This window comes from Sycon ciliatum, chromosome 11 (genome assembly GCF_964019385.1).
Source record: "Sycon ciliatum chromosome 11, ocSycCili1.1, whole genome shotgun sequence".
Lineage (NCBI taxonomy): Eukaryota > Metazoa > Porifera > Calcarea > Leucosolenida > Sycettidae > Sycon > Sycon ciliatum.
The window spans coordinates 22,331,806-22,359,305 of NC_088653.1; the positions used below are offsets into that span (position 1 = coordinate 22,331,806).

General features: G+C 48.1%; 2 protein-coding genes and 1 long non-coding RNA gene across 3 annotated transcripts in view; 1 reads left to right on the forward strand and 2 right to left on the reverse strand.

Annotated features, from left to right (window-relative positions):
• LOC135827744 (NACHT, LRR and PYD domains-containing protein 3-like) overlaps positions 1-3,284 on the reverse strand; it is a 17,237-nt gene extending 13,953 nt beyond the window's left edge. The window contains exon 1 of the mRNA XM_065340197.1: positions 2,441-3,284. The gene's annotated coding sequence lies outside the window, so the exon portion shown is untranslated. The remainder of the gene's footprint in view (positions 1-2,440) is intronic.
• A 15,073-nt stretch (positions 3,285-18,357) lies between these two features.
• LOC135827748 (uncharacterized) lies at positions 18,358-20,627 on the reverse strand. Its single transcript, XR_010555543.1, has 2 exons — positions 20,039-20,627; positions 18,358-18,960 (listed from the first exon to the last, which is right to left on the reverse strand). It is a non-coding gene; the product is annotated as an uncharacterized LOC135827748 (long non-coding RNA).
• A 4,844-nt stretch (positions 20,628-25,471) lies between these two features.
• LOC135827183 (protein white-like) overlaps positions 25,472-27,500 on the forward strand; it is a 28,603-nt gene continuing 26,574 nt past the window's right edge. Inside the window, exons 1-2 of the mRNA XM_065339711.1 lie at positions 25,472-25,954; positions 27,048-27,183. Of these exons, the coding sequence (XP_065195783.1) occupies positions 25,472-25,954; positions 27,048-27,183 (619 nt within the window). The remainder of the gene's footprint in view (positions 25,955-27,047; positions 27,184-27,500) is intronic.

Below are 27,500 nucleotides of genomic sequence, written 5' to 3' on the forward strand. Positions count from 1 at the left end.
GCGTAGGGCCCTGAGCTTCCAAGCTCTCTCGTTTATTATTGCAAATGACGCTGAGTAATTGCACAATGTATAAAAACCAGCATTTGCCAAATGGAAGGAAGAATGAGGAACGAGCGGGAATGAGGTGCTTACATGTATACGCATGCAACTGCAGAATAGATGAAACAGAAAATATCAAAAACAGTCACCTAAATATAAAAGAACGGGTTTAAGTTTTATTTGTTGAAGTTGAAGTGTCTGTCATGGCCGCAATACTAAAACCTGCACTCGTAGGTCATACTTGATGCAGGTGTAATAAGCCATTATTCTAACGAGGCGCATATATAACGATTTCCCAAAATTGACTAGTTTACGTGTACCAAAGGTAACGATTCTCACTCACTCTCTACGCTCAATAGGACTGTATATGTATCGATTTCTGTATAACGATTTCTATTTTAACGACAGATTTCTCCTCGTTAACTCGTTAAAGAGTTAGCACTTCGTTTATGACTTTTACAGTACTGGTGTATTCATACCAGGGAGTAGTAAAATAGTTACTCGATTCGTATTTCCCGCTCCTTCACCATGGCAATGAGAGCCAATCAAGTATAGAAGAGCGCATGCTCCGGTGGTTCTCTGGTGTTGTGTGTTGTGTCTTCCTTCTTGTCTACTCTCTTGTCTTAATACTGCGTCCACATAATTATTCAATCCTACAAAACCCCTGTGTTCTGGAAGTCTGTGCTGCAGTTGTCCAGCAGCAGGAGATCTGCTTGTACGCACTACATCACCAAAATGATGTTATATCAAGAAAATTCTCCGTGATAGCAACCCCTTCGGAGCTGCACACTCTGTATACCACATTTCCGGGGTGCTAGCCAAGCAGGCAGGCAGAGTGGGATGGTCTAAGACCATGGCTGAGAAACAGAGGGTACCAGGTTCAAGTCCTGCTTGGAAGCGGAAGGATTATTTCCAGCCGTGCTGCGACCCACAGTTATTTGGGAACCCGTGGCCTTGCACGAGGGAAGCATGGAGGCAGCGAACAGCTATGCCGATTGAGATCCAGACTGATGTACATTAATTTTGCAGCCAGCAAGACCACACAATGGCACACATGTGCACGGACCCTCAGCTGTGCACAAAAACATCAAAATAAATAATTATACAGCCGTGGCAAAAGAGATCCAACCCGCGAGTCAAACTGACGAAGGCAGCGCCGCGTTTCCATTAGAGAGGTTGCGCACAAAGAAGATTCGTAATATTTTGACGGTCCGGGTTTGAGTAACGAAAGTTGCTACGAAGATCCGTCCAAACACGACCGAAACAGAGTAGCTCTACGATAATATTTTCCGTTACCTGGAGTACTAAAATACTGATATTTTACAACTCCCTGTCTTGACTCTTCGCATCCGTGCGGCCGCCGCGCGTCGACCCACTACGAAAAAGTTCACCCGTTGTGCGCAACCTCACGGTTTATGGATATTCGCTAGCTTTTTTCGTTAAAAATACTCGTTACTGCGCTACGAATTTCGGTGTGCGCAACCTCTCTATTATCAATTCCACCATGAACAGTCCACAAACCCATCCAAGTGACACATGCGCGGCATGAGCCTTGGCATTGATTTCGGCTCGCAAGGATCGGTTTCTTTGGCCACAACTACAGTTCTCTGCAGTACCAGCGCTTTGGCCGAGTGGTTGTGGGCTTGCCTACGAATCACAAGGTCCCGAGTTGGAGACCCGTGCTGGGAGCAGGGAGCGTGCAGTGTGCTAACAAACGCGGTGATGCATGCGCGAACCACTTTACATGCAGGGAGCTGCGCCGGCACCCACGGTCAACTGGGTACTCACTACTCGGAGTGAAGGTAACATGGATGCAGCTAACGAGGAAATCGCCCCCTTGTGGGGCATTGGTTGTGAGAGTTACCACCTCACCCTCGCCAGTAGGCGCTGCATCTGCCACCCTGGTATTACAGGCATGGTGGTGGCCTGGCACGAGCGAAACTTCCTAAGCTGGTTGTGTTTCTCAATACAACTGTGTTGCCGGTTGTAACGCGGACGTGCGAACTTTACTTTTTTTACAATTCTTTGCGCGGAAAGCATACATACTTGTAGGTCCGGATTTCCTTTGCCAAACAACAGTGGTGCAAGTACATGTACATGTATGTACAGTGCTGTTCAATGCAATCCAGTCGCATCGCTCAAGTTTGCACCTTGCCGTGGCATCATTTCGGCGCCCACGGTTCGCAGGTCCAGGGCTGCGCAACGCCCGCCGCGTACTTGCGTGACACGGCGCGTTTTCATTGAGTAACACCGTATGTACATGTACACCCCACCGTTAGGCGCTGCATCTGCCGCTAGGGTTTACCGGGGGTTAGCGGCCGTCGTGAGTTCCCTTCGGGAACGGACACGATAATTTACTCTTTTTTTTTACATGTACATGCACATATTCATGATGCCTTACTGGGTGAGCGAAATCCACGAGCGACTTGAACACCATGATGGCGCACACACGATCAGGCATTCTCCACGACCCACCGCATCTCCAATCGATGCATGGTCACACGTAGCAGTCGTTACTTGTACTTGTAGCGCTAGCAGCAGGATACAGACTACAGTAGGTATGGAGCAGTGCACGTAGTTCTAGGTCAGTTCAACCATGTACAGATGGTCAGTTGGGATGGCAGACGTATAGTAGGTGAGCTACTAGTGCTAGCAGGGCGCTAGGACATACGCATAAACTCCCTGTTGATACTAGTACCCGGATATATCCACCGCCGTGTTCCAGGTCGTTAGAGGCCACGGTGAGGTCGCCGTGTGAGGGTGTGGACGGCCGAATAGAAGCAGGATACAAACTTCTTTTTTTTTAAATAATTAATTGTCAACGCACAGCACGCTACCAATCATCCAATGAGTGCGAGTTGAAAGAGAGACGTATCGCAAATGCACAGCCCCATGGCGGGGCAGATTCGGGCCAGAGAATTTTACTATTTCACACGGCCACTGAGCCGCTGGACGTGAGAAAGTCTCCTGGAATTCGGAAAACAGTACAACGCAGCTCTGCAACTGCCACGGTGCGTCCTGCTCTATTTACAAACGCTGCATTGTAGAAATGTTCGGAGACGAAAGACAACAATGCGAGTTATATGGACAGAGGTTTTAGCGCAGAGCATCGACTCTTCTTCAGCTTCTATCGCTCTCCCCTGCTGTCCCTAGCCTATTCTTTCACTACAATCATAGATCTGCTAGAAATATATTCTTCTTCCTTACGAAAAAAGGCTTTCGTTTCTGTCAGGACACTACATGTATAATACAGTCTACACTAGCACAAGTAGCAGTCACTGAGTCAGTGTTGAGCAGCGACTCCCTGGCTAGCTGAGACTGAGAGTCCACCACAAAGACAATGAAGTCAATGCATATCACCATGATCACAGCCAGGGGATCCCGCGAGTGTACTACTACTACTAGTACTACAGAGCTGGCAACTGAAATCCGACCACCTGGGCGGGGCCGCGCGCCGCCCAGGTAGTCGGATTTCAGTTGCCAGCACTGTAGTACTACTACAGTGCTGGCAACTGAAATCCGACTCCCTGGGCGGCGCGCGGCCCCGCCCAGGGAGTCGGATTTCAGTTGTTGTGTTATACTAGTATTACTACTGTACTAGTACTAGTAGTAGGCCCTGCACTGCACAGACGATACACGCGCGCATGCGTGTAAAAACAAAATGGCGTCACGATTTTAGAAAGAAGTGCTCATGTCAGCGGGTAGATCTACTGGCTGTACATGACCATGATGACATGTCGACAGGGAGTCGTAGGGTCTATGACTCCCTGGTACATGACTTGTACTGTGTAGTGTTGAACTAACTACTTTACTTACTTGTAAGTTGTATTGAAGATTGCTGCTGATGGCGTTTCCAGTTGGCTAATGGCTGAGCCTCTGTCCGGGATGGTCTCGCCCTGCGATGTGGCTGGGGTATTACGATTACTAGATTAGAGAGTCGTGAACGAGTGGACCTCTCGACTCGAGTCTCTACGAGTCGGTGGCAGGGAGCCCTACATACATTGGTATGCGTAGGGCCGCCTGGTCGGTGGTCGACCTGGGTGCCTGGGTTCGAGTCTCGTTGTGTGCTGCAATCGGGGTTCGTTTCGCACGAATCAAGCCAAGGGCATGGCAGTTGCAGTGATTCGTTATGCAACAACGAGACTCGAACCCAGGCACCCGAGTCGACCACCGACCAGGCGGCCCTACGCATACCAATGTATGTAGGGCTCCCTGCCACCGACTCGTAGTCGTAGAGAGGTCCACTCGTTCACGAGTTGCTAAAACGCTCTATTGACAGTCCGTGCGCCAGACCCTGTTTTGGCCCGATTTTTATTTTCTGCGCGGGAACCATACACCATGATACACATGATACATGCAGACGTTATGCAGGGAAAGATGACGACGCCGGTCAGTAAATTGTTGGTCGATTTGTTGCCTACCTCGAGGCCAGTCGGTGAAATGAGGGCTTCCTTCTTCAAGAAATATGTTGCCAGCCGTTAGTCGGATGCCACTCGTCTTCTAAACATCGTACTTGATGCAACCAGCGCAGTTGGATGGACGGGAGGCGAGGAATTTATCGTTTTCGATTTTCACCCTATTCTGGGTTGCCATTACATTGCAGCTGGCAGCACCACGAGGGAATTTTTGCACAAGGGAGACTAGGTGAATTGAACTCCTCAGAGATATCGCCATGACAGGGTAAGGTTATTTTAGCCCTGAAATTGTGTACAAACCAACGGCACGAAATTATGGAAATATTTATTTTTTCGCAATAATTGCATGTTGGTTGAAAAAATGTAGCCATCTTTGTATTGTGGCATCCTGGCGGTGTATTTCGTAACTATACTGCATGACAATATTATTTATGAGAAATGGCAGCGATTGTTGTGATTGTGAACAATGTACAATCAACAGCATTGGCAAAATTGATGCAGAGCTGTATGGTACTTTAGTACAATTTGCCTGTATATTGGTATTTTACACACAATGCATGAACCAGAAGAGCAAAATTATTATTGACTTATTAATTTATAGTTAGGACATGAATATGAAACCCATGACCAATGCCAATAACCCAGGGTCTGTGCACCTGCATTCAAATATTAAAAAAATCCCCTGTGGCATAATCATGTACTCTGTGCATACACATGCTTGGGGGGCGATACTTGCTGCTTTACATGGTGGAAATTGTGGTGCTATGCTGCTTGGTATGTGTGTGCGTGCGTGTGTGTGTCTGTGTGCGTGTGTGTGTGTGTGCGTCTGTGTGTGCACACTTCACTTTCCGGCAGTGTATTGATGCCTATGTAGATTATCATCATGGTTAACAGGGTCAAACGCTTCCAGCGGACAGCAGTAGATCACCTCATTTCTCCCACTGGAGTGGTCCTAGCTTAAAGTGATGTATGACTATCACTTCTATTGACTAGCCTTGAGGCATGTACCAAACGTCAGCATGTCTGTGATATCAATACATCACACTTACATTTGAAAGCTATATGCTGGAAGGCAGTCAAGTGGGCTTTTCTTCAAACACAACCCTACCAATGAAATGAAAACAACGGGTAGAGACCACTAATGGTACGGCCACACAAGGTGGCTGTGCCAGTGGGGAAGACCCAGCTCAACAAGGTGTTATTGCAAGTTTAATCGGAACAGCACCCTGGTCCAAATCCTCAATATCAGTGAATCTTACTGGTCCATGTGGCTGCTGCCTTGACTCGTGATGCCTACGATTGGATGCAAGCTGCACGAAGTATGTTGCAAAGAAGAATACAATGGATCTTGAACTTAGCACGAGAGGCATGCACTTTGTTGATAACAGCAGAACCTTTGCATGACTATCATGACACTCTCCTTATTGCAATATTTAGCCAATGCTCCATTTGTTGTAGCAGCTACCACACAACTACAAGTATGCATTCATTACCTGGCTGGCTTGTATAAACTTGTGAATGCAATCACGTGATGCTTTGTGCATATATGCTCCCATACTTTAGCGGATGTGCGCGCGTGTGTGTGTGTGTGTATGTGTGTTCATGTTTATGGGTGTGTATGTTCGTGCACGTACGTACGTGTACATGTCTGTGCGTTTACATGTACATGCAGACGTGTGTGGGTCTGTTGAAAAAAGCGCATGAACACGTGTCAATTCACGTGTGCATGTATGTACGGGTGTATGGTAAACGTATTTTTTGCTCCATGCGTCCTCCGTGAATGAAGGTACGAGACTTTATGTGTCATAGCTTGTGGCGGTTGTTCTGTAAATAGTAGCATCGTATCCTGGCCATCCGCAGATGCCATTTTTTCACTTCAATTCTACATTGGCTCAGGTGCTGTGTTTGTAGTGTCATCCTCTCTGCATGAATTATTTATATTTCTTTCCCACCTCAGTACTGTATTTGGCTTTATATTGTTGCTGTTGTACATACAAGTATAGGCACATGCATTGATCTGCAAGGGTTTGTGTTTGGAGCTCCAGCAACCTGTTGGGGTTCGTGTTGTTTGTAAATTCGTGGTCTACGGATACAATGGTCTGGCTGGTACATCGCAGAATACTAGGAACCCTTGAACGATTCTGTCGGTCGTTCATAAGTCCACCAATTGAAGACATGTGTGTGTCAAAATGTGTCAAAAATACAGTGTTGACGAAACGGTTGGTATCACCGCTGTCGGATTTTTTGCACAAGCCAAAATTGGAGGATACACTGTTGGCTAATATCTCTTTCTAATTAAAGAAGCAGGAAATAGCGAAACCCTTGTACAAACCAACGGCACGAAATTATAGCATGTTCAACCTAAATATCAGCGACATAACAAAAACGCAAGCGACGAGCGAGAACTCAACTTCTCGTTATTTGTTATCGCCACGGACAAAACTTAGGGCAGAGAACAACTATTAGTTTGGATTTCGACAACGATCTGAGACGAAGAACTCACGGGAGACGTAAACCAAAGGACGACGAAGGTGACGCCATTGAGTATTCGTCTCGCGATATCTTGAGAAAACTGCGAAATCTGGCAAATCTGGAAAATAAAAGTGCAACTTTTAGACGACTTTTTCTGAACTGGCGCACGGACTGTTGACGGCCTCCCACCAACTAATACTTGTGTGTGTGGTAGAGACATGTCTGTCGACCATCCATTGACATGCCCTACAGGGGGTTATCCAAGTCTGCGACACAATGAGCTTCGTGATGTGCTGGTGGAGGTGATGACTTCTTCTGCCATCCCGGATGTTCAAACAGAGCCACCGCTTTTGCCATTGGATGATGAATAACTTCACGGCGCCACCGCTAATCGTGCTGCAGAAGCTCGCTTGGATATCCGTGCAAGGGGCTTTTGGTCGCCACAGCAAGATGCATTCTTTGATGTGAGGGTTACTCACCCCTCGGCGTCTTTGTTGTCGCGACAGGAAGTCCTTGCACAGATTTCCCGAAATGAACATCAGAAGAAGCGGGCCTATCTTCAGCGTGTTGTCGATGTCGAGAGGGGGTCATTCACTCAGCTCGTATTTTCGACAAACGGCATATGTGGCACGGAGTACGGAGTGCTCTCGTTCAGTTTCCAGCACTGTACATCTAAATACTGTACTGGGCAAAGATAGCAATCTTAGATGGAAATTCAGATTCCTAGAACAATACGACTGACTACTGATGATCAGGTGCATGAACATTTTAAAATTATTTCCCAAGACAAAGGCGACTCAGAGTGGCAATGGTTCTAATTACTTGGGGGTAATACTTCTCTCTCTCTCTTTCTCTCTCTCTCTGACCTCCGCGCCGGATCAGAGTTTCACTAGCTTCAACTAGTTACTTTAGCCTGAGCGCAAGGCGGATACTCTGTGTTGTGCGCTATACGCAGCGGAGATAGCGCACTTTTGACTCGTTTGACTTGTTCCCGACACCCACCACGCGTGTACCGACGACCCGTGCATGACCTGGCGAACAGGAGGTAAAAAAAGGAGAGTGAAGGCTGAAGTTCACGACTTTTGTTTAGTTGCCCCAGTTCGTTGGCAAACTAGCCTTGAACTGCGCGCTCTGAAGCGACAATGTCGAGTAGCGGTACCCCAGACCCGGTAGCGGTCGAAGATGCGGAATGAGCCAACGCAGCAACCATCTGAGGCAGACGCGGGTAGCTCTGCCGGAATAGAAGCTCAGTGTTACCAAGTGGCCTCTACCCCCATGCGTATTGGCCAGTGCCATTTTGCAGAATTTTTCAGAGGTTTCCGTACTCGTTTTTCAGGTCAACATTTTGACTGATTTAGTTCAACTGTAAAGGCTACGCACGAATTCAGTACAATTTTCAACTTCACTAGGTTATAACTTTGTTCTACTTGTTTGTTTATTTGTTTGTTTGTATTTATTTTGATTCGCAAGTTCAAACGGTCATAGAACCCAATAACATGAAAGCGAATATGAAAATCATAATGAGAATGATAATTCAAATACTTTGATCTTCAACGTAGAGTCAGCGGTACATCAGAGACAGAGGGAGATCGGGTACAACAGAAAGAGAACAGAAAAAATCAGATTTCGCTTGTCGACATCTACAGGGCGCAGGTATAGGGGATTACCTGCGTGCGAAACTGCCGAGCGTGATGGATGGCACGGATGTCGCTGGGGAGGGCATTCCATAATACAGCACCCATGCAAGCAAAGCGCCCCCGCCCCGCAACCGAACGGGAAACTGGCACGCACAGGCCCATGGCAGATTGGAGCCGAGTAGGGCCGGGTGCAGCGGGGGTTAGCAGGGCTTGCAACTCTGGACTTGCCAGTGCATAACGACAGCGCCACACCAGGTATGCTAGCTTCTGATTGAAGACTTCTGCCACACGGAACACTGCAATGCGCTCCAGCAGGTCGCGGGCAGACGACCACGGAGGGCGGTCAAAGACAGCACGAGCCCCGCTGTTCTGCAGGACCTGTAGACGGTCGAGGTACCTTCTTTGCAGTGAGCTAGAGTACGCGTTTGAGGCATACAGCAGGTCAGACATGATCAGCGATCTAAAGTAGGTCATGCGTGACTGGTGATTCAGGCAGCGGCGCATTCGCCAGAGTGCTCCGATCTTCTGCGACACGCGTGCAGAACATTTGGCAATGTGGGCGTGCCAGGACATGCCGGAATCGATTGTGGCGCCAAGATAACGAGCACTTGGCACACTAGGCAGTGAAGTGTCTTGGCAGACGACCTGTAGATCCGCTGTGTGCTGACGGCCGGCAGGAATTGGCACGACTTGGCTCTTGCCAGCATTGAGGATCAGGCCTCGATCCTTCAGCCAGTCTGCAAGGATTGAAACAGAAGCAGATAAGACATCGGATACCTCCTGTGCTGTTCGCCGGCTGCACGCGAGCGCAATGTCGTCCGCGAATTGAACTGACTCGGACTGGCCAACTACAGCGGGGACCTCGCGGGTGTAAAGGCTGAACAGAATGGGGCCCAGCACCGAACCTTGGGGGACACCACTCGTGCAAGCTGATATAGAGCTAGTCCGCGACCCCAGACAGACACGTTGAGTGTGACCGGATACGTAGCTGGCGAACCAGTCCAAGGCAGAACCGGACACCCCAACACTGTGGAGATCCTGCAATAGCTTGTCATGTTGGACTTTATCGAAGGCTTTGGACATGTCTAACAGGCATACACCTGTGAATAGGCCCTGGTCCTTGGCTGTTAGGATGCGGTTTGACATAAGGACTAATGCGTCTTCGGTAGAGTGGCCACGCCTGAACGCAAACTGGGTTGTTGGTAACGATGCTGTTATGTCCAGGAAGGTGATGAGCTCCTTCTGAACCAACTTCTCTAGCAGCTTGGAGAGTATGGGTAGAAGGGATACAGGGCGGAAGTTATTTGGCAGCGATGGATCACCAGATTTATGCAGTGGGATGACATTAGCTAGCTTGAACGCCGAGGGCACATGTCCGCACGACAGCGAGGCATTGAACAGGCTAGTGACAGACGGCGCCAAGACGTCAGAGCAGAGTTTGAGGACTGCCCCTGGTACGCCATCGCTGCCTGTTGCCTTCGCGGGATTAACTTGCTGGAGTAGCCGTTCAACAGCACCGATACTGACGGGTGAGAACTTGGGGAGGGAAGTGCGGGGTGGAGGCCCGAGGGGAGCAGACAACGTTTGCGGTCGACAGTCATCAGTAACCACCTTGTGGAAGGCTGAGGCGACATCTTCGATCGTACAAGAGGGTTCAACATGGGGACGGTCTCTACAGGTGACTTTGTTAATGGTACGCCAAAGCTTCTTGGTGTTTCCTGCGTTTGCTGTACATTGTCCCTGGAAGTAAGTGTTTCGCTTCTGTCGGTATGCATTTCTAGCTTCCGCACGGGCGCGCTTGAATGCAGTGTGGAGCGCAGCGTTTGCTTTGTCTCCCCGCCACCGCCTATGCAGCCGATTCTTGCGCTGGGTGAGCTGGAAGAGGTGCCGATCCGACCAGGGTGGTAGCTGCTTCCGCTCGGCAGAAGAACACTGGAGAGGAGCATGCTTGTCGAGGATCGCCAAGAGTTTGTAGTGCCAAATTGACCACATGTCATCAACTGTAGTGTTCGGGGGCCAGGTATCAAGGTGTGCTGCATCAAGGTCGTCTCGGAAATCAGGTATGTGGATTCTACGTACGTTGCGGAATGGCTTCCTCGAGTTACATGCTTGTCTGGGCACTTGAACGTGCAGGCCCAAGAGGACCTGAACGGCATCATGGTCGCTGAGGGTAGACGGCACTACGGCGCAACTCCGGGCATCATCGCAACTTGTGAGGATCAAATCGATGATCTTGCCATTGGGGCACTGGGGTGTGGTCCTAGTGGCAGTTGTGACCAGGTTTCTGAGGCCATAAGATGCTACCAAATCTGAGAAGCGCTGATAGTGCGGGGATGTTGTGCCAGCTCCGACATCGACATTGAAGTCTCCAAGCACAGTCATAGATGGTGTCAACAATGCTGCTTTATGAAGCGCTCCATCAAGTCTTTCCCAATAGGTGACTGTTGAGTCGGGCGGGCGGTACATGCAGCCTATGAGATGCTGGCGACCACGTCTGTTTACCGAAATCCAGGTGCCTTCAAGGCCGTCTACGTGGAGATCAGGACGGTGAGACACAGGGAGCGTTGATTTGTAGAAAATGCATACTCCTCCTCCCTGGCGACCATAGCGGTCGCAGCGGACAACACAGTAACCAGGAATGTGGATCTCATTATCAGATATGGTGCTGTTCAACCACGTCTCGCAAAGGGCAATTACATCCCACATATGCAGGTTAATAAGGTCTTCTAGCTCTGCAACCTTGTGTCGAAGACTGCAGATGTTTAAGAAACCGACCCGAATCTCACCCAGTAGACGCAGCTGTGGTGCGGGGGGTTGCACAATAGCGCGAGGGAAAAATGAATTGGCATTGGGATTAAGAGTAAATGTGGTAATATTAGAGAAGGAAAGGGGGCATCCTGACATAAGACTGCACCAAACACAAAACAGAAAGTTTACTTATCTACTTAGCGGCTGCTTCTGCGGCTGTTCACTCGATCAGCTACTTGCTGCATCTCACGCGCTGAGGCTTGGTGTGCCCAGGCGACTTGAGGGTCCGGGGATGGGGGACGCGTGCCGGTCAGAACTTTGGGAGTGAACGTATGTATTCCTGTTGCCAGGACAAAACCAGCCTCATCTGGAGACGAGTGGCCAGCTTTGCCACGTGCTTTGGGAAATGCAGGCATGACGGGTGTCGTGACTGGGGCCTGCAGGCGCGCTGGATGGGGCACAGGTATTTTGGACGGCAATGTTGTGCCTACAGGACGGGGTTGCTGGGATGAGACACCGCTCTCCTGTGGAGGCGACTGCTGACGCTGCAGCTCCTGCTGTGGAGGCGGCGAAGGCTGCTGCTGGCGCTCCTGGTCCTGCTGGGTGTCTACTTGTACGCATTCTGCATCGTGTTGCTGTTGCTGTTGGCTCATACTGAGAGAGTGAACTTCATGTGCGTACGATCGGGCCCCAGTGCTGCTGGCTGCAGTCGCCTTTTTCGGGCAGTCTCTGGCCATGTGATCAGAAGCATGACAGCGAAAGCAGGTCTGCTGTTGCCCGCGGTGGTACGTGCGGTGCAATGTACGGGATATGCGTAGTTTGCACGGTACGGGTTTCTGGAGCACCACAAGTGCACGTCGAGACCCCGTGAGGATTTTTACGCCCTCATGGGTGAGGCTTTCTCTCTCAATTATCCCGACAAGTTGCCCAAACTCAGCCAATGCTGAGGCAATGTGACCGTCATGCAGATTGGGTGCACAGCCATACACAAGGACATGACACGAAGACAGTGAGCCATCACCCGGCAGGACACTCACCCGCTCTCCTTTTACTTCCAGTCCACTCTCCACGAGACGATTTCTAATGTCGAAATTGGACAGGGTGAGAACACACACCCCCGGCCGGCTCTGGAGATCGATCTGGATGACCAGAGTTAGCTCGTATCCGGAGGAAGCTATGGCCTTGGCAATGTCCAAGTGTTCGATGCTCCGTCGACAAGGAAAGTGGCAGTTTACAGTCTCCATCACCATGATCACAGGAGCTCCGAAATACTCAACTGCTCTCAAGCTCAATTTTTTTTTTTTTTTTTTTTCTTCGCTTGATTTTCACAATTTAGGGCTCGTTGGAAAGCTCTAGGCGGGAGCAACGCCCGGATGCCAAGCACCATTATGAAGCCGCCACAAATCAGGCGCCGTAACACAGCAAAGTCGCATCAACACCATTCGACTCTCCTTCATCGCAGAACTCGGGTTCGTGAAAGGGGGCACGCGTGCAAGCCAGCACGTGTGAAGTGCATCGTTTTGTATTCGGTTTGTGTGTGTCAGCTCATGGCGGAGGAGAGAGAGACTTTTGCTCGCCGAGCTGAAGCTAAAGGATTTGATGGAGTCCTGCCAGCAGCTAATCAAAGGACCTTCGGTACCTTAGGCAGACCCTGACGGAGTTTGGAGGCCAGATAGCTCTCGGTGAGGAGAGAAACATTCGCGTGGCGATCGACTCTCCGTAAAAAATGCAAGCTACATAGCGCCGACATACTGCAACAGCTACGATTTCAGCTAACTAACGTTACTTCTCGATCTGCTGCTTCACAAAGTTCAACTATTTACTAGTCCTGACTGTTGTAGTCTGAAGCTGGAGTCTCATCGCCCACCTACAGGTAGCTTTTGGAGCTGATGGATTTCCCGACTTGGACTCCTTCTGCAAACTCTCACAACATTACTACAGTGTATGCTGTGTTTCCGCACGCTCGTGTCGACATGTCACCTATACTGTACATGTACCGGGTCGCGGAAGAGCTTGACGACCTCCGCTGACTCCAGGTTTCCGAAATACTGCCGTCGTCTTCGTTGATGTCGCTGGTGACATTCTCCCCTTGCAGGACGTGCACATAGTTGTCGTCCTGGGGGTAAAGACTGTGTTGTCTTTCGAAATAGTTCTTCATCACGCTCGCGCGAATGATGTTTCTCATCATGAACTCGTTCCGACGGTGTGACACGGCGATGGTCTTTGGCGAGGCACTGGCTTGGCCAAAACGATATCTTCTTGTGCAATATAACATTGATCGGCTGCAGATGAGTACAGTCACTTCGTGGTTGGTCCTTTAGGAGGGCAGCTGCCAGGAAAGAGGCAGGACTCATCGAAGACGAAGCGCTCGCAACAAACAATAGCCCTCGAAATATCTCGTAAGATTTAGGGCCTATCGCTTTGAGCCACAGCGCTCACAGCCTTGCCTACTTCATCAAAGTGAGCTCTACATGTTCGTTGACCTCTTCACACTACACAGAAGAGCGAAACAAGGATTACCTTTTAAAGGGGCACTCCGGCTTCATTTTCGACGCCGAGTTTTCGATGCCAAGACGAAGGTAGGTGAAAGAGAAGACCCCTCGAACAAGAACGAGTCTCCAGAAGCGATCGAGTCGAGCAGGAAGACGACTTTTGAATTTCGGCCGAGCGAGCGCTGATGACGTAATGAGGGATTAGCTTGCCAGTGGAAATGCATCTGCGCACATACATTTCACACACTTTTTGGCCAATTTTCAATTGCTATGTTCTCCCAACGCCGTGAGCGATCCCGTCTTCTATACCCTTCCAGGTACCCTGAAGGTCCTCCAGAGGAGAATTTATCTCCATCAAAGCGTTGTTGATCCGCTAAATTCGTCTCGAGACATATTCACCCAGTGCAGTGCTGATAAATGTAGAATGTTGAATCTGTGATAATTGTCGACGATGGAGAGAAAGGCTGATAGCCGCTGTCGCAGGGAGAGTGAAGCTGCTGGAAGTAACAACAGGGAGCCCGTTTGTATCACCTGAACAACCAGACTTCAAAGCAGCTTGACCAAATCGGAGGGTGCCTCGTTGCTTATCGTGAATATTACACCGACATGAATTACTACAAGTATACTGGTGAGTTTTTATCTTGTTTTGTTCGTATGCTAGTACCCTGGCCTGGAGTTCTCGTTAGCAAATTCCTATTCCCTGGCGTTTTCTAAACATTCCGTGTAGGACTGAATACGTGATCAAGTATTCCGATTTGGGTAGATGTGGAATTTGGACATGTATTTTTATTAAAAAAATTATTTTCCAAATAGAGCGTTTGTAGAGAAATGGTTGCCCAAATACAACAAAATTTATTCTGCAGTTCTACAACTAACTTGTACTGAAATCCAGTCGAAGTAAAAATGATTCTTCATGACAGTTGGGGTCAATGAAATCTGATCCAGGCATAACGAATGGTGACGCCTGCCACCCCGGGAACGAATGCCCATTTGGTGGGGGATACCAAAGTACTCGAAAGTAGTGCGTGTTTCAATGTGGCATGGAAGTTTTATATGATCTCTGGTCAATGCAACATACGATAGCCATCATGAATTGCAGGCCTCGAACGCAACTCCGACCAGAATTGGCAGTTCCCTAAGTTAGATGCTTTATAATTCCATGGCCCCAGCTGTAGTTATAGAGGGTTTTTGCACATTATTCTTATAGTCGATAGGTTTATACTGATGGCCACAAACAACGGCAGTTCAAACTTCACTGATGTGTTCATGAGCTGAGAGATTTCTCTCCACTATTTCTGTTGTGCACACAGGTCTGTCCAATATGCATTGACCGTATTGGGTATGGTACCTGCTCTGAGAAGGGAATCGCTGGAGCCACAGTCCAACTTTACAGGCTTTCAAGAAACAGAGAGGAGCCATCTTTGCAAGCTGATACCTGATGTGTACCGACAGAATTCTCACGAGATAGCTTACAGACTACGCCTGGTGTATACTTCATAGTACTCCTTCGACTACTGTCTAGAATCAAGTCGACTGAAGCAAGTTCAAACAACTCTGGCTTCAAACGAGCCATCGATTAGACAAACAAAACATTCTCTCATATACTAGAGCACTCTGACAACTCACGACCTATTCCTAACGATTGCCACCGCTTATAAATATGTAGAGTACTGATTGGAATGTGCTCACAATCTCAACAATCCAGTGCTATAATTATTTGAACTATGTGTTCCTTCCATAAATGTTGTATCCACATATAATCCACAGTGCTGCAAAGTTTCAGAGTTCTCAGAGTATCAAACAAAATTATTTCAAATACAGTGAAATAGTTCGTGGACATTATAGCGTAACTTGTAGTTCCCTGGTCCTTTTCTTCGCTATAAATTAATCCTTTGCTCTCTAGCCACCGGCGAGTCCAACAGTGAAATTGTTAGTTCATATTTATGTGGGTATGTGGGGGGGGGGGGGGGACATATTTCTATATAAGGGACCTGCAACTGTAATACCACAGTACAGTAGATAGCAAATATGTAGAAAACAAAAATGCATGTTCCCATCATTGTACATGGACGGGCGCAGCAGGCCGAAGCTATCAGCCAGAACAGGATTTACAATCGCCTAGAGATACTTGAGCTATTCCAGTATTCTCCGTGAGCTGTCCCATTCCACAATGGTTAATGCCACCATTATTTCTGGTAGTATCCATGTGCATAATTCCAAGAACATCTCGGATTCTTCAGCAATTTGTGCCACGGCAAAAGACAACGCTTGACTCGGTCACTGGGGCTGTCAAACTTCGCATCACAAATGAACTTCAATTTCTCATCTGGTTCAAGTATATGTACTGCCATGACTTGACCATGCTTCATCCACAGCTGGGCGAAGATTGTGGCGTTGAATTCCATAGCGCACCTTCTTGCTGCCATGCAGGAATATGTTGAGAGAAGTGAACATATTTTTACTAAAAAAAACAACAGCCACTGAAGAGGATAGCATTAGCAATAGCCTTGGGTGAATTTCCTGCAGGTACACGTTGTTGGTAGGTCTACTGGTCGGTCTCCATATCGTCAAGTTCAGAAATCACCTGTACTACACATCTTGTAGAAGGGATCCTGATCGAAAAATTTTCTGATCATAAAATTCACTAAGCTGAGGGCGAGACAAATAGTCAGTACTCCCCGATTCCGTCTAGCTGCTTTGATCAAGTGATGCTAACAAGCTCCCCGTTGTTACTTCCAGCAGCTTCACTTTCCCTGCGATAGCGGCTATCAACCTTTCTGTCCATCGTCGACAATTATCACAGATTCAACATTCTACATTTGTCAGCACTGCACTGGGTGAATATGTCTCGAGACGAATTTAGCGGATCAACAACGCTTTGCTGGAGATAAATTCTTCTCTGGAGGACCTTCAGGGTACCTGGAAGGGTATAGAAGACGGGATCGCTCACGACGTTGAGAGAACATAGAAAACAACCTCCTCTTCGATTGAAAATTGGCCAAAAAGTATGTGAAATGTATGTGCGCAGATGCATTTCCACTGGCAAGCTAATCCCTCATTACGTCATCAGCGCTCGCTCGGCCGAAATTCAAAAGTCGTCTTCCTGCTCGACTCGATCGCTTCTGGAGACTCGTTCTTGTTCGAGGGGTCTTCTCTTTCACCAACCTTCGTCTTGGCATCGAAAACTCGGCGTCGAAAATGAAGCCGGAGTGCCCCTTTAAAGGGGCACTCCGGCTTCATTTTCGACGCCGAGTTTTCGATGCCAAGACGAAGGTTGGTGAAAGAGAAGACGCCTCGAACAAGAACGAGTCTCCAGAAGCGATCGAGTCGAGCAGGAAGACGACTTTTGAATTTCGCCGAGCGAGCGCTGATGACGTAATGAGGGATTAGCTTGCCAGTGGAAATGCATCTGCGCACATACATTTCGCATACTTTTTGGCCAATTTTCAATCGAAGAGGAGGTTGTTTTCTATGTTCTCTCAACGTCGTGAGCGATCCCGTCTTCTATATCCTTCCAGGTACCCTGAAGGTCCTCCAGAGGAGAATTTATCTCCAGCAAAGCGTTGTTGATCCGCTAAATTCGTCTTGAGACATATTCACCCAGTGCAGTGCTGATAAATGTAGAATGTTGAATCTGTGATAATTGTCGACGATGGAGAGAGAGGTTGATAGCCGCTGTCGCAGGGAAAGTGAAGCTGCTGGAAGTAACAACGGGGAGTTTGCTAGCATCACATGAGCATCCAGACTTCAAAGCAGCTTGACGGAATCAGGGAGTACTGACTATTTGTCTCGCCCTCAGTTTAGTGAATTTTATGACCAGGAATTATTCGATCAGGATCCCTTCTACAAGATATGTAGTACAGGTGATTTCTGAACTTGACGATATGGAGACGGACTAGTAGACCTACCAACAACGTGTACCTGCAGGAGATTCACCCAAGGATATTGCTATCCTCTTCAGTGGCTGTTGTTTTTTAGTAAAAATATGTTCACTTCTCTCAACATACTCCTGCATGGCAGCAAGAAGGTGCGCTATGGAATTCAACGCCACAATCTTCGCCCAGCTGTGGATGAATCACGGTCAAGTCATGGCAGTACACATACTTGAAACAGATGAGAAATTGAAGTTCATTTGTGATGGGAAGTTTGACAGCCCCAGTGACCGAGTCAAGCGTTGTCTTTTGCCGTGGCACAAATTGCTGAAGAATCCGAGATGGTCTTGGAATTATGCACATGGATACTACCAGAAATAATGGTGGCATGAACCATTGTGGAATGGGACAGCTCACGGAGAATACTGGAATAGCTCAAGTATCTCTAGGTGATTGTAAATCCTGTTCTGGCTGATAGCTTCGGCCTGCTGCGCCCGTCCATGTACAATGATGGTAACATGTATTTCTGTTTTCTACATATTTGCTGGCTACTGTACTGTGGTATTGCAGTTGCAGGTCCCTTATATATAGAAATATGTTCAACCCCCCCCCCCCTCCCCCTCCCACATTATAAATATGAACTAACAATTTCACTGTTGGACTTGCCGGCGGCTACAATATATAGAGAGCAAAGGATTAATTTATAGCAAAGAAAAGGACCAGGGGACTACAAGTTACGCTATAATGTCCACGAACAATTTCACTGTATTTGAAATAATTTTGTTTGATACCCTGAGAACTCTGAAACTTTGCAGCACTGTGGATTATATGTGGATACAACATTTATGGAAGGAAAAGTGGAATATTCTAACACATTGTTCAAATAATTATAGCACTGTTGAGATTGTGAGCACATTCCAATCAGCACTCTACATATTTATAAGCGGTGGCAATCGTTAGGAATAGGTCATGAGTTGTCAGAGTGCTCTAGTATATGAGAGAATGTTTTGTTTGTCTAATCGACGGCTCGTTTGAAGCCAGAGTTGTTTAAACTTGTTTCAGTCGACTTGATTCTAGACCGTAGTCGAAGGAGTACTATGAAGTATACACCAGACGTAGTCCAAAAGGTATCTCGTGAGAATTCTGTCGGTACACATCAGGTATCAGCTTGCACAGATGGCTCCTCTCTGTTTCTTGAAAGCCTGTATAGTTGGACTGTGGCTCCAGCGATTCCCTTCTCAGAGCAGAGACCATACCCAATACGGTCAATGCATATTGGACAGACCTGTGTGCACAACAGAAATAGTGGAGAGAAATCTCTCAGCTCATGAACACATCAGTGAAGTTTGAACTGCCGTTGTTTGTGGCCATCAGTATAAACCTATCGACTATAAGAATAATGTGCAAGAAAAACCTCGACCGTAAAATCCCGCCAGAGCGCCCCGTCTCTCCCATCCGCCCCTCCCTGACTTCTTGTCAGGGACGTGATTGATTGTATCCTCGTATGACTCTGTCGCAGTCTGTGATGCCGTACTGCACTGCAGACGTGTGCTCGACCCCGTTGGAAATGTATGCAACAGTGCCCACCCTCCTGACCAGGGATCGCACAAACCCTGCGTTTTGTCGGATCTGTTCGACTCCTGGCTCTCAGTGACCTTTGGTCGGTGTATGAGATGCACGAACAGTTTTCGTAGGGCGAGTACTTTTTCATGTGGCACTGAATGCGGCAAGTAGGACTCGCCCATCCGCCCCTCCCCACCTGAAGCGTCGAGGAGGTAGGGGCGCTCTGGCGGGATTTTACGGTATAACTACAGCTGGGGCCATGGAATTATAAAGCATCTAACTTAGGGAACTGCCGATTCTGGTCTGAGTTGCGTTCGAGGCCTGGAATTCATGATGGCTATCGTATGTTGCATTGACCAGAGATCATATAAAACTTCCAAAATGCCACATTGAAACACGCACCACTTTCGAGTACTTTGGTATCCCCCACCAAATGGGCATTCGTTCCCGGGGTGGCAGGCGTCACCATTCGTTATGCCTGGATCAGATTTCATTGACCCCAACTGTCATGAAGAATCATTAATTTTTACTTTGACTGGATTTCAGTACAAGTTGTAGAACTGCAGAATCAATTTTGTTGTATTTGGGCAACCATTTCTCTACATTTCTCTATTTGGAAACTTATGATAGAATTTTTTTATAAAATACATGTCCAAATTCCACATCTACCCAAATCGGAATACTTGATCACGTATTCAGTACTAAACGGAATGTTTAGAAACCGCCAGGGAATAGGAATGTGCTAACGAGAACTCCAGGCCAGGGTACTAGCATACGAACAAAACAAGATAAAAACTCACCAGTATACTTGTAGTAATTCATGTCGGTGTAATATTCACGATAAGCAACGAGGCGCCCTCCGATTTGGTCAAGCTGCTTTGAAGTCTGGTTGTTCAGATGATACAAACGGGCTCCCCATTGTTACTTCCAGCAGCTTCACTCTCCCTGCGACAGCGGCTATCAGCCTCTCTCTCTCCATCGTCGACAATTATCACAGATTCAACATTCTACATTTATCAGCACTGAATATGTCTCGAGACGAATTTAGCGGATCAACAACACTTTGCTGGAGATAAATTCTCGTCTGGAGGACCTTCAGGGTACCTGGAAGGGTAAAGAAGACGGGATCGCTCACGACGTTGGGAGAACATAGCAAACAACCTCCTCTTCGATTGAAAATTGGCCAAAAAGTGTGTAAAATGTATGTGCGCAGGTGCATTTCCACTGGCAAGCTAATCCCTCATTACGTCATCAGCGCTCGCTCGGCGAAATTCAAAAGTCGTCTTCCTGCTCGACTCGATCGCTTCTGGAGACTCGTTCTTGTTCGAGGGGTCTTCTCTTTCACCTACCTTCGTCTTGGCATCGAAAACTCGGCGTCGAAAATGAAGCCGGAGTGCCCCTTTAATACACACTACATACATAAAGTGCTCAATTGCTCAAAGGGCACGCAAAAAAGGATCCCCCCAAAAAACAATGGCGAAGAGTTCGATGAAAAATTTGTTTTTGCCAAGGTAAGAATACCTGAATACGGCGCGCGATACATTCTCTGGACCGAGACTCACCTACTCTCCCCTGACTCACTTGTGAGGTCTGCATTCGCCACTAAGGTGTGCAAGGCATAGGCATAGTGGTGGCCTGCGGAAGCGAAGGCTAGTTTGTGTGTTTCTGAACATTCAAGCGATGCCAACGCGAATCCCGCTACCGTCGTTTTGCGCAGCAATCCAGGGTTGCAGATGGGTGCCGGAAACTGACTGGGAATGGCGGACTTTGGCGATGACAAACTTGCTGTCACATGTGTCAGATTCAGACGCTGGAAACGCACGAACATCGCCGACCCAGCCACTGACAAGGTATTTGTAGCCTTCCAAGCTCTTGTAGGCCTTGAGCTGCTCCTTGGTGTAGGGGCTGGGCGCGTTGACCAAGAAATTGTAAATATCGGGATAGTCCACAAGTGGAAATTTAGGTAATCATCTAGTTTAGGGTCCCAAATTATTTCGCACTTTCCCAGTGTTCTGTGTACTTTCTGTGTACGTGAGAGCGTGTCAACCCCAGAAATTTGCAAATCGAGATCAAAAACACAGTAGCTGTTGATATGGACTTTTTTCATCAGAACCGATCAGACAGGGCACTGCTGATGAATGCTGCGGAGCAGGGAGCCGAAGGTGTTTCGTTCCTCTCGAACTCTTTGCCTCCACACGAACTCGCAGAGGTAGGTTGGAAACAACTCGCGAGACGTGCCGAAGTTGCGTTGAGCTGGCGCTTTGCACGCATCCACATATTCTCGACATTGTTGGTATGGATGCTCTTGACATAGTGGCAAGGTCTTCATCTCCAGCGAAACCCATCGTGGCTTTCCTGCCTCCTAGTGAGGCCACATCGCGCACCACATGTGTCACAGAGCATTTCGTTCCTGATAAAGCGCCGAGCGGCAAGGAACTCGAGTTGGCCAAGTTGGGTCCTGGAAAAGATCGGCACAAGGGTGAACACGGTCCACTGCTCCATCAAAATTGCATCATTATGTCTCCCTGAGGGACGGCATTCCGTATCGGCGCACCGGGACGCCCAGCCATTACCACAAAGTCAAAGGAAACAACTCAGTACTAAGGACACAAAACTTCGAAACACACTCAAGCACGCTCTGACGTACACAGAAAGTACAGGGAACACTGGGAAAGTGCGAAATAATTTGGGACCCTAAACTAGATGATTACCGAAATAAATTATTTTATCTTCCTCTAAAAAACACTTCTGGGCAGGTAAGGATCACTCGAGTCTGGTGCAACGCGCTCGAGCTTTTCACGGTACCGGCATTTGCTGGAGTCATCTAACTCGTCATACACTTTTGAAAACTTGGGAGAAGTCATGGCCACTGATTCAGCGTTCGTACAATAGTCCTTTGTAAAGAACAGAAGAGGAACGTAACAGCGATACAGGAAATTTCCTTCGTGAAATTATTCCAGGCACATGTACTTCTTTTGAACTTTTCATCTCTTTTGCCACCCCTGCGGAGCGCGGCCGCTTTGGCCGCCTACACGCCGCCTGCACGTGATCCTTTCGCATAACCTCTATATCTCTGGAGTCGGACGTCGCTTCAGCGATTGTTGCATTTAGTCCATCGGCCAAATCTCAGAAAGGGCCTCTTTCGGCGAAGGTGATGCACTGAAGCTCCAACTAAACGCCCTTTGGCACACTAGCTCATGAGACCCCATAGAATACGAATCCGATTGTTGGACGTTGCCAATCCAGTCCAGGATAGTCGAACTGGGTCGAACACCTTCTTCCGATTTTCGTAATTTCGTCCACCATTGCATCTTTCTCATCGACATTTTTTCGCTTGGCAAATGTTCTTGAGCCGCTGAGCAGAATCTACGCACGCTCGAACACTTGAAATGCCTGCATGTTGACGTTTCGCAAGATTCTAGCGAGCTTGGTGGAAATCTATTATTTATTTTGACATTTTTGGGGGAATCTGAATTAGAACGGTAGAAGCTCATTCGGAGAAGACGGCGTGTCGCCGCTGTCGGATTGTCGCTACTGTGTTTCAGACGTATTTGCTTGAACGTGCTATTGAGGATGGACAGAAGATGAAGTGACGGCTTTCTTGAACACGGACGTTTTGTCTACATTGTAGCTGAAACATCTCATCTGGCGTCTAGAACGCAATTATTATGAGTTGTGAGTGCCAGCTGAGCTGAACACAAGCTGGACACCATTCGTCAGCTGGGAATTTGCATCGAAGCTCTTGATAGCCACGATAAGCATAATTATACAGAGGTAACCTTGTTTGACTCAATACGCATGCAGGTGATACATGTACCACTAGTGGCACTACAATGTAAATGGTGCAAAATTGATGCAACAGCGAATATGTACTTCGTACAATCACGAACAATTGTAAGGCAAGTGTTCATGCATGTCATAGAAGAATTTCAGCCCGGAAGTCTTGTTGTCATGGTCATAAATAATACAGGACTTGAGTTGGCTCTGGACATAAACACACTTGTGGTGAATACGGTCATTATTGCGAGAAAAATATTTAGCCATTGTATGTTAACACCTGATACCGCACTACAAGCAATATTTCATGTACATGTATGTGAGACTCAATTGCATCCACAAGGCCGTAGATGCATGTAAGCACACAATGCTGTACAGTATACTTGTAAGTAGTAGTCGACATGTGGTGCCTTCCTGCTGCACATGCACATGCGGCAAGTTGGCAACGACACATGACCTATCTGCACCGCACAGCGTGAGCTTAGAAAGGAATATTGCACACATAGTGCTATTTGTGTTCCGATATCGCATGTACTAGTATCCTTATACATGTACCTGGTCACTCCATACTATAGGCGATGCCGACTGTACTAATCTTATCCATATTACCCGATAGGCTATAGCACACTGCGTCAGATCACTATGCAACAAAACAAGAGCTTTGGAGCGAATATACACTGAAGCAAAGTAGGTTTCAACGGTACAGCACTAGTCACGATGAGGGGAGTTACGAGGATGGTTAGGCCGTGACACATAGATGATGATTGTTAATGATTCATGCACGGTGGAAAATTACCATCAATGGCGATGATATTGCTTTCACAACAATGACACAACCTTACTGCTCCAAGTAGGAGTTACAAGCGAGTGAAGGGAGAGCAGACTGGTCTAATAGCAGACCGGGTCTAAGCAAGGAAGTAATCGGCATCAGAGGTGAGCTTGCACATCAGAAAACAGATGATGATCACCAAACACAGAGAAGTTGGCTATGTGTATGTTTGTGTCACTGTGTGTGCATGTGTGTGTGTGTGTTTGTGTGTATGCGCGCACATCTGTGTGTGAGAGAGAGGCAGACAGACAGATAGCATATGGTGGGAGAGATTAAGGTCTGACCTCAGAGTTAAATGCTGACGGTGTGGAATAGCAACAGTGCGAAATCGGGCAGGGTGGTTAATGGCCCACACTGGAGCCGAGCAGGAGCGCCAGTGGTTGAGGGCTAGCACAGGAGTAGCAGCAGCTCCAGCCTAGGAAGATCAGCTTCTGGATGAAAATCTCCCGGACACAGTAGGTACCAAGCTTCACTAGCAGATTGCCGGCAGGGGTGCACGGCGAGCACCCGTACATCCCTCAAGCCACCAGAGCCGCAGTACTTGGACACGATCCAGGTGCTTACCCGCCAACAATGCTGAGAAGGCACTGGAGCCATACAGGAACGTATGATTGAGCATGACCACAGACTTGAAATACAGGGTCCGGCGTTGAATACTGAGACAGGGACGTCTCCTCCACAGAACACCACTCAGCCCCACCATTGCATTATTTTCGCTTTTTCATGATTTTTACAATTGTGTTAGAGCACACAGCACTCGATGCAACATTCACCAGTGACTAAATAACTCCGCGTCTCCGACCATAACTGCAGCGTTCCCGTGAGCCTGTTGCATTTCCGTCAGCCTGTTGAGATTATCTTCATCTCGTCACATGTGAGCCTGTGTGTTTCATCCGTATCGTGGCACAATTACACAGACACGATTTCCAACTCAGGCCGGTTCCGTTGCTCGAAGGGTTGGCGGTAAGAATTGCTACGCCGTCTGTGGCTGCATGGGAACTTGGCGAGTCGTCATCTTTCTCCATAAATCCTGATTGTCACGCGAACAACAGCCTATATTGCCTAAAAACTACGACACAACAGCATCAAGCTCGCCCCAGCAGAAGGACACGAATGACGAGCGCTAAGACGGAGAAAGAGAGACAGGGTTAGCGAGAGCTGACTAGTGCAGGTACGCTGTCATCTCCTGAGGTGGTGGGCGAAGCAGCGAAGTGAAACGAAGGAAGATAGAACTTATTAGAAGGCATACGGAGGCACCTAAACCTATTGCCTGTCACATACTAAGTGCCATTTAGGGTTGACAGCTGTCAGCTGACAGCCTCAAAAATTTGAAAATCTGCTCAAAAAACTCTCGATCAGAACTCTGCGCACTCTCAAATGGAGCGCACAGTAAAAAACTCGGCGACGAAGAACGCTTCGTATCGACGCCCTGGACTGAATTCGGCACGTCCAACAAACGGAATAGTGTTCTCTGATATATTCTCTACGTGCTGGGTATGGTCGCGTTTAGTTGGAAGCTCAGTGCATCACCAATTTCGATTTTGAGACTTGGCCGATGGACTAATTGGGCGGCTTGGAGTTTTTGCTACCCCCGCGTAGATCGACCCTTCGATTGTTGACTTTGCACATGAAACGATGGAGTTATGATGGTTTTAGTATACATGATCGTTTGCGGGATATTCGGTTGAAATCCGTACTGCGGACAAAACTTCGTTTTTCCGTAAACATACGGACAAATACGGGCGGTTGGCAACACTGGCAGCTGCGGTGGCTGACGATACGGCCGGGCGAAAAGCAGCAGGAAACTGGCGCAGAGCATGCTGCCGAGTCAAACGATACACCTGAAGCCGACGGTGCTGCGGAGGTGAAGTCTAGCGACTCATCAGCACCGGTCGAGGCGGAGAATAAAAAGAGACTGGCGAGCACTACATCGGGCGACGAGAATCAAATCGTGCGGCAGCTACCGTTCGATCCGGCTAAGATCGGCGACGGAGGAGTGGACGAAGCGGACGGTGTGATGTTTGCTCCGCTGCAAGATGAGAACGGTGCGGGCGCTAGCAGTCCTGGTGTGGCCGAGGGTCGGAAATTCAGCAGAGACAAATCCGTCCTGGTGAGTCTAGTAGACTAGTCGGGCCGTAGTAGCAGTGCCAGTGGTAGTACATGCAGGTAGTACCGTACATGCACAATGTCCTCATACACATGTACAGTGCTGGCAACTGAAATCCGACCCCCTGAGCGGTGCGCTCACATCGCGAAGACCTAAACACGGGATGGTAAAACTACGAAACAGAGACCGCTAGAAAGTGAACGCACCGCTAGGGGGTCGGATTTCACTTGCCAGCACCGTAGTAGAATACTGATGGAAGCCTTGTTTGATAGATTAGAAGGCTGACCAGTTGACATGATTGTAACAACTTACTTACAAGGCGGAGGATGCAATGTGTTGAAAACAGTGCTCCTGATTACAAACATCATCCCTTGGCAGAGCCCCAGTCTTGTGACCGTTTGACCCGCATGGGGTCTGGCCCCAGTTGGGTGGCCCTCATCAGACAAAAGACTCCCTGGTATAATGAGGGTCCCAACTTGGGCCAAGCCCCATGGTGAAAGGTTCAAGTGGTCGCAAGATGGGGCTCTGACAACGGATGGTTGTAGTCAGGATCACTGTTTTCAACAGTGGGAGAGAGAGAGCGAGAAAGAGAGAGAGAGAGAGAGAGAGAGAGAGAGAGAGAGAGAGAGAGAGAGAGAGAGAGAGAGAGAGAGAAAGAGAGAGAGAGAAAAAGATAGAGAGAGAGAGAGAGAGAGAGAGAGAGAGAGAGAGAGAGAGAGAGAGAGAGAGAGAGAGAGAGAGAGAGAGAGAGAGAGAGAGAGAGAGAGAGAGAGAGAGAGAGAGAGAGAGAGAGAGAGAAAGAAAGAGAGAGAGAGAGAGAGAGAGAGAGAGAGAGAGAGAAAGAGAGAGAGAGAGAGAGAGAGAGAGTGAGAGAAAGAGAGAGAGAGAGAGAGAGAGAGAAAGAGAGAGAGAGAAAAAGATAGATAGAGAGAGAGAGAGAGGGAGGGGGGGGGGGGAAGAGAGATAGACCTGAAGATCCTGACTGTGTGAAACTCGGAGTTACAACACAGCTTGCCCCCCCCCCCCCAACTCTCTCTCTCTTTCTCTTGTATATTTTATAATTTATATTGACGCTTTGTTCTGTGTGTAACTGCAGTCCCGTGGCTCGACAATGCTGAGCATCCGGGCTATAGTCGGTGGTAATGTCGACCTCAGCTGGCACCACGTCTCCGTCACGCTGCCGAAGGATGAGAAAATGAAGCGTCTCAATCCGAAAGTCATTCTGAACGACAGTGAGTGTTAGACTCAGGTGGAGAGCCAAAGATTTTTTAAATATTTTTTTTCTAGGATTTATAGGAAGTAAAAGGGATCAATGAACTACAAGTAACGATATAATGCCCGTGCTATAATGTCCACTAACACCACCAGTTACTTGACCATGAGCTCATGCGATAACATTGCACGACACTGACCGACGGTACTGACGTTCTACAACTAACTGGCTAACAGCTCTAGCACATCTTGGATGCGCACTCCAACAGCCTTCCAACTTGGAAGGTTCTAAGTTATAGAAGTAACATAAGGAGGCAATGTTATCGCATGAGCTGAT